At 38.5% G+C, this 7,524-nt stretch overlaps 1 protein-coding gene and 1 long non-coding RNA gene across 2 annotated transcripts; one reads left to right on the top strand and one right to left on the bottom strand.

The window, feature by feature from the left end:
• LOC143119698 (transmembrane protein 196-like) lies at positions 1 to 3,067 on the bottom strand. Its single transcript, XM_076281315.1, has 3 exons — positions 2,903 to 3,067; positions 1,404 to 1,460; positions 1 to 273 (listed from the first exon to the last, which is right to left on the bottom strand). The coding sequence occupies exons 1-3, from the start codon at positions 3,065 to 3,067 to the stop codon at positions 1 to 3; spliced, it is 495 nt and encodes a 164-aa protein (XP_076137430.1).
• A 2,391-nt stretch (positions 3,068 to 5,458) lies between these two features.
• On the top strand, positions 5,459 to 6,337 carry LOC143118523 (uncharacterized). Its single transcript, XR_012986174.1, has 3 exons — positions 5,459 to 5,527; positions 5,629 to 5,753; positions 5,915 to 6,337. It is a non-coding gene; the product is annotated as an uncharacterized LOC143118523 (long non-coding RNA).
• The last annotated feature ends 1,187 nt before the right edge of the window (positions 6,338 to 7,524 follow it).

Genomic DNA, 7,524 nt, shown 5'->3' with positions numbered 1-7,524 from the left:
TTAGCTGCTGCATCCTGACTTGTTTTTTTCGGTCATTTCTACAGAGTGGTGGACCTCACGCTCTAGGAACATCCGCTGCTGCTCAGCGCTGGCCAGGCGGCAGGTGAGCCAGGCGCTGAGGGTGCAGACGGTCACTCCCAGACATGCCAGGCAGATGGAGGCCAGCTGCAGAGAGGACATGAAGTCAGCACGTCTTGCTGCCGCACGCACAAACTGCACATTCAGAATGCCACTTATCAGGCCACAGATACAGCAGGCGCAGAAGAGGATCATCTGCAAACACAAACAAATCACTGGAACCTCCTGTTGTCCACACACACCACAGATATTCATCCCAGATCAATGACACCAACAACACCAGACTACTAGTGCAGATTACTGATCAGAATAATTAAGCATGTGGCATATTGCAGTAATCAACAAGAAATCTATATAGTACAATATATATATATATATATATATATATATATATATATATATATATATATATATAGTGAGTAGATGAGGCAGTTCTTTAACATGCATCCTGAATTATGTCATATGCCATATATATTGCTCTCTAACCCTCTAACCCTCTCTCTCTCTCTCTCTTTCTCTCTCTCTATCTCTCTCTCCTCAACCCGGAGAATCACAAATTGCTTTACGGCAATTATGCAATAGCCTACTATTTGTATGAAATTGTGTAATATTACCTTGTCAGTTGACATGACTTTTTGGAGATTATCTTTGGTTTGTAAACAAATGTTCATGTACAGTACCATGTCCAGGGGGAAGGGTACTAGCAATGGGTGGCATTTATATATAAAAAAAAAATACTCCACAACTGTAGGGGGAGACCAGTAGCAAAAAAAAAAAAAAAAAAAAAAATGGGTTGTCTGTAGCCTGGAAAAATCCAAACTCATTCACAAAGTGAATAGAGTCTAGTGACTCTCGATTGGGAAACGTTTGCAACACTTGCATTACGACGGGCACTAACTTTGAAATCATTGGTCCAGCCTTACCAATACCATTGATCAGAGATTCCTAACATTACTTCTTACTTCGCCAAACTGGCATTAAACAGCTTCAACAGTGTATGTGGGTCTACCTTTGCTGTAAATAAATTTCTGCAATTTTCCAACTGCATTTTTTGACGTTTGCAGGTGTTGCTGCTTCTGTTTATCACAATAAGTTTCGGTTTCGACTTCCCCTCTCGTCGCTGATTGGCCTGATATTTTTCTTGTCTGAGGGAAACGGTTATGAACTATGGTGTTCCATGTCTCCCTGAAGGAAAATCTAGGTGGGCGGGGCCAGGCTAGGTTGTCTGTGCACTGATGAAAATCTAACAGTATAGGCTACTTCAGACTTTAAACAGAGATGACTTACTGTATGTCACGCAATACAATCCAATCTCAGAAACTCACCATTAGCCCTGTTCTCCTCCTTGCACAAAGCATTCCACATAGTCCACAGATGAGAAACTGTTGGGGGAAAAAGACAAAAATCAAGGATTCAAAGTGCAACACCACACACAATTACTGACTGATCTGTTTCTCTGGTTCTACGGTTGGCTATTTCTAAAGTTGCTATATCGAAAACTTGGTAGCTGTCGACAAGAAAGATAAATTATTTCACACGGATAAAACAAATCTCAAGCAGCATATCACCAGATTTGTCCACCACTAGGCCCCCCTCTCTAATGGGAATAAGTTTGGAAGAGATAATGGACTCATTAGGTCAAAGTAGACAGGCCACAACTTGTTACCATACCAACATTTGCGGGTTAGAACAATTTGTTTTTTAAAGGAACCATATGTAAGATTGTGGCCAAAACTGGTACTGCAATCACTTTCAAATTACTGTAGAGCGGTGTAACCTCCTCCTCCCCCCTGACTCGAGGTTGCCAACCCAGATGCCGAAACACTACTGACTTTGTGATTAGTAGATAGGTGGAGGGTGGTGCATCAGGCCAAAACACAACATGACATGACAAAACACAACATCAACATCAGTTGAGGGCTGCAACTTCACTTTTTAAATGACAATATCCTGGCCGGACTACTGTTGTCAGTGATATAAGTATTTGAAATTAACATGATTTCTTAATGTCTAGTGACATATCTGGGCCATTTTATGATTAATTGAAATACATTTCTTACATATGGTTCCTTTAAACATGTTACTTTTTTATTTCCATACTATACTGTAGTTTCCAAACAACAAAAAAGGAAACCGTCTGGGCATCCACCCTTCATGGTCAGTACTAAACACACACATATATCAGGTTGTAAAAGCTTTTTGTAGTCGGCTCTAGTCGTTTTTTGTTTCTATTCTTGTTTGGGGGGGTTTGTTTCAGGGATTATTCTTGACCTATCGTGCATATCAACAGATTTTTGATGATGCTTTGGTCTAGGGACTGTGAGGACCATGGCAAAACCTCTAGCTTGCACCTCTTGAGGTAGTCTGCTGTAGAGTTTGACAAGTTGATGTTCACCGAATTTAACAAAACACAGAGACATTCTCATGAACACTGTTTTTAAAAGCAGTTGTATAGAATCATCCTGATAATCTTTCTAGACCATCTCTAAGTGAAATCCTACAAGACCTGTAACACATTCAGACACCTGGACATATTTCAAATTTGATTCTGGTGTTGTCTATGCATGTTGATACTTTCAGGGGTTTATCATGCTTTTTTTTGAACAATTTAGACAAGTAAACATAAGGCTAAAACACATGACCAAGCACATGGGCTAGCCTACCTACATTATGTTTTCCTTATCATCAATTATCACACTGACTGTAAATACAATTCAGTTGAGGTTATTTGGATATTCCATACACGAAATGGAGGTAGGGTAAACAGCTAACTAATTTGAGAGTATTATCATCGAATCGGAAGTCACATGAAAGTGCAACCTACAGCCACGCCGCTCCATACAGGCGCCCCCTCCCCATGATGTGTTTTAAGCACAGCTCGGGTTCTCCTGCCCTCCAACATTCCCACCGTGATGCTGGACACGCCGAATCCCATCTCAACAAACGAGAGCACCGCAAGACTCCATGCGATGTTCTGACTACTGCACATCCTTTCTCGAACGTCATTCCTTGAGAAGTTGCAACTGAACTTCACTTCTGCATCTTTCTTAACCCGCAATCTTCTAACGGCGATACAGTCTGTTGAGTTGTTGATAGGCTATGTTGGCAAAAAGGTACGATCATGTCCCCTGTAAAATGTTGGTGTCCACAGTATTTGTTGTAGTTCAATATCGTCCGTGACAATGTCTTCAGTGAGAAAGTCCAACCGACTCTCGTGTGCACACAAACGATGTGACAATTGGTGCTCTAGGTCAATTTGCCTCGCATGACATTCTACTGAACCTTTCTATTGCTGGTTTATTCAACATAACTGTTGAGTTCTCCGTGATGTGGCAGGATGAGTCACGTGTCTCCTTTGATCCCTTGTTGCCTGAAGAACTGCTGGAAGTTGGTGGCTAATTGTGCATTTGTTTGGTGTGAAAGATTAGGTCTACTTTTATCATGTATACATTTAGCTACACAGTAAGTTTGTTTATTGTAGCTGGTTTATGGTAGTTATGTTTTGAACATCAGAGAAGGTTCCAGGGGCGTAGATTTGCGTGGGGACCGAAGGACGTGTCCCCACCAATATTCAGGTTGAAATGGGGGGAAAAAGCGCTCACATGCACTCTCAAAAATGATGTGTTAAATAATTACACATTTTTTGTGTTATCACAATTTTAACACAATTTGTGTTATTTTGTGTTGTTACTGTGTTATATTACTGGAATATACTGCCCAACACAAAATGTGTTAAATTATTGGCCAATCCCTGGTGTCCTGGATGAGCCGTTACCCTGAGAGGAGAGGTTCTTTTCTCAGCACTTCATTTTGGCGCACTGGAAGAAGTTGCAAGTGGCACATAGAGTGGAATTAAATGTCTGAATAAAAGGTAAGGTAGACCCATGTCTTCAGACGTATTTGTTATGTTTATTTTAAAGACTGTTGCAACTTGCAATATTGTAAAGGTTAAATGATAATAAAGTCCAGCATCGATTGTTAGCCAAGTAGCTCTAGCAGCTAACGTTAGGTTATTGATTAGCAATCGTTATGCTAGTCCATGTTAAGTCAATCCTGACCTTACATTAACACACTCTGAAAAACACTGGCATACATGTAGAAACTAAAATATTGTAACGTTACGTCATCTCGTATTACTATGTGGGTAAATCCGCATTTTGGGTAGCTGCTAAAGTTTTAGCTATGGACAGCTAACGTTAGCAAGGTTTGTGGGAACTGGTATGACCTTGTAGCTAGTGCTAACAAGGTATTAAATGCTAACGGTATGGCTCAGGATGTCAAAACTACAAACTACTATCTACGTTACAAATTACGATAAGTTACAACACTATCTAACTTACTATAACTACTATAAATCATGATAACCACCGTTATTTATTTAGAAGCTGATTTACTTTTACTTGCATAGATAACGGTGACCGTTTTATTCTGAACAATCGGTGGTTAACGTTACAAGCCATAATAGACATAAGGTCAGGTAACGTGAATGTAGTCGTTTTTGTTATAGGCCTATGCAGTTATATCTCTTCTGCTCCACGACATAACATTAGAACATGTTCACAAATAGTCTAGCAAGTTAACAATGATGAATGAACTTAATGCATTTAGAAGCTACCACGCTGCCAAGGGAAAACACATTTGCATTCCGAACGCGACACTAACGTTAGTGAACACGGTTTGATGAAACGATATTGCATGCAGTTAGTAGACCCAGTGTTGAACTAGCTTCTACATCTATGCACAACGTTATGATGATCTTTTATAGTTTATAGAGTGTGTAGTTTGCTTTTTTGGGGTGCAGTTTAAGCAATAATGTGACGCATTAATGAAACAGTAATCAATGCTGCCATTTTGATAATAACCTAAAGTAACATTTCGTTTCTGACCAGTTCGCTAACGTTAGTCACCCAGATTGTGTGTTCTTATTTTGGAAATGCTGAATGATTTAAAAAATAAACAGTATGGAAGTTGAAATAAGTTATGTGTTCACAATATGGTGTGAAATCAAATTTATAATAATCTATTTTGTTGCAGCTACAAGGTTGTGGATTGCTGCTAGACATCCAACGTTGGAGGTTTTTGCAGAGTTTACACGCTTTGTGGACATGCCATATATGGTGAGTGCATATTGTTTTGGGACAATGAAAATAATGAAAGTTGGATGAATTGTCTTTAATCCCTCTGATATCATTCTAATTTTTCAAATGACCTATTTGTAATAAAAATAGTAAAATAAAGATGAAAATAATGATAGTTGGATGAACTGTCTTTAACCCCTTCTGATATCATTCTAATTATTCAAATGACTGTATTTTGTCCATTTATGTACTTTGACACAGAATTTGGAAAGATGTTTCCTGGAAAAGATGCTGTTCATCCGAAAATGGGAGAGAATGTCTACAAGTGAACCTGCAGCTGCCTTGCCACCAGTTCCTGAGCATGATTGATGGTAGGAGGAATTATCTCTATTAAGCTTTTGTGCTACAGTGAATGAATGCAATTGATTTTAACAAGAAAGTAAGAGTTTACTAAATTTGTTTGTTTTTATAGTTTCATGTTACAGAGCTCTTCATAAGCTTGTCCATCTGCTGCCCCCCACTGCATCAGGCAGGGGCAAAGGGAACACCAAATGCAGTGTGAAGTCAGCTTCGGGCTACCTTTTGGATATAAAACCGGTAGGCCCCTCCTATAGTAAATGTTTCTTTTGTGTGCTTATAGTACGGAACGCCTATATCTGGTATAATGTAAAATGAGTATTGTCAATTTGTAAATGGTTTGAAACCCTGCACATGTCTAATGACTTGTTTATGTTCTTGTTCTTTCTTTAAAATAACAGACTGGAACCAGCATTTCCAGTGTGCTGAACAATCCTCCTGATAGATCAGTAGAACATCGCCAGCCCCACTTGGTGTGCATTGCAGATCCCTCCGCCTCCGCCCAATACATCATTGTTGCAGAAAACGACAAACTTGCCATTCCTCTTAAGGAAAACGGTTTGAGAAGTTATGCACATTTCACCAGAAAGTGAAAATCAAAATGTTTTTCTTAAGGATACTTGTTACAAAGTTTTTCCATAACCATTTCCATGCAATTGCTGTCCAGAGAACAGAGGACTTTAAACTAATTAGTATAAGAGATTTAATTGATTTTAGACCAATACATTTGATATTTTTTAACAATGATATTTTTGTAAACCCTCGTTATGAACTTGTGTAATGTTTATGTGTACAATATTTGTAATAAATAATACATAATTTCACATTAGGCTGTCAGGAATTCATCTTTATTGCACACACTATTTGGTTTAAATAATTTCATAATTGTCTTATCTGCTAAGATCCATAAATATACTAAAAATATAAATAAAACGGCAACATGCACTTCATTATGCTGTGATTGAATTGACATTGTTGTTTATTATTGCTATTATCCTTCTAATAGTCTGACCAACATCTTAATTTGCTCCCTGTTAAATTTAAGTATTATATTGTCTTGTATTTGTATGTGGCTTTGGACAAAAGCATAACCATAACCAAATGAAAGTAACAATAACCAAATTGACACAAATTGTGTCAACTATAACACACAGGTGTGTTAAAATATAAACACAGTAACTGTGTTAACCATTACCAAATTGTGTCAACTATAACACACAGGTGTGTTAAAATATCAACACAGTAACTGTGTTACATGGGTTTAACACAAAAAATAACACAACATGTGTTGTCCTTACCTAAACACATTGATGTGTTAAAAATGTGTTGTTTCCAACACATCCTTTTTGAGAGTGTGCGCTACACAAAGAGTTAAATCATTTCTCACTTCAGTGCTGCGGATCATCTCGTACAGATCTTGTAATGTGCAGTAGCCTATAAGGGTAAATCGCGCTGATTTGAAGTTACCTATAATAACTACCAGTGAGCCGCAGTCTCCTGCGCAGCATGGTTTCATCTTTACTTCACTACAAGCATGAAGTGCGTCCAAATTCACCCATTCTTCTCTGTTGAACTCCTCGAGAAGTAGGGTACTCATCACACATGTGTCACATGAAAGAGCCTTTTCTCAGCTTTTAAACGGTGCTAGCTAGCTACTGTTTGCTGTAATAAACAGTTCGCGAGAAAAATAACTTCAAGAGATTTAATAATTATTCTCTGCGCCCATCTCCACAACCATTCGTCTCGGTGGAATATCGTAGGCCTACACACTCTTCACGCAACACATGACAAACCATATATCAGAATAAACAGCAGACCTTACCGAACACAAAGGTGTAATGCATTCCCGTGTATAGTTAGCTGTTCCAGAGTAATCCGGTTTTTAAATAAATTATAGCAAAATTCAACATGGTCTTTCGGCTGCATTTCTTAAAACTGAGCTGTGCTTACATCGCCTAGATATCTGTAAATATTAGAATCAGAGAATATACAGGCAGCTCATGTTTGTCAA

The sequence above is a fragment of the Alosa pseudoharengus genome, unplaced genomic scaffold (genome assembly GCF_046254945.1).
Source record: "Alosa pseudoharengus isolate Yale_2024_CS ecotype anadromous, Long Island Sound unplaced genomic scaffold, YU_APseudo_1.1 YU_APseudo_1.1_scf_12, whole genome shotgun sequence".
NCBI lineage: Eukaryota > Metazoa > Chordata > Actinopteri > Clupeiformes > Clupeidae > Alosa > Alosa pseudoharengus.
The sequence above is the reverse complement of the archived record's forward strand: the minus strand, read 5'-3'. Positions and strand labels throughout refer to the sequence as shown.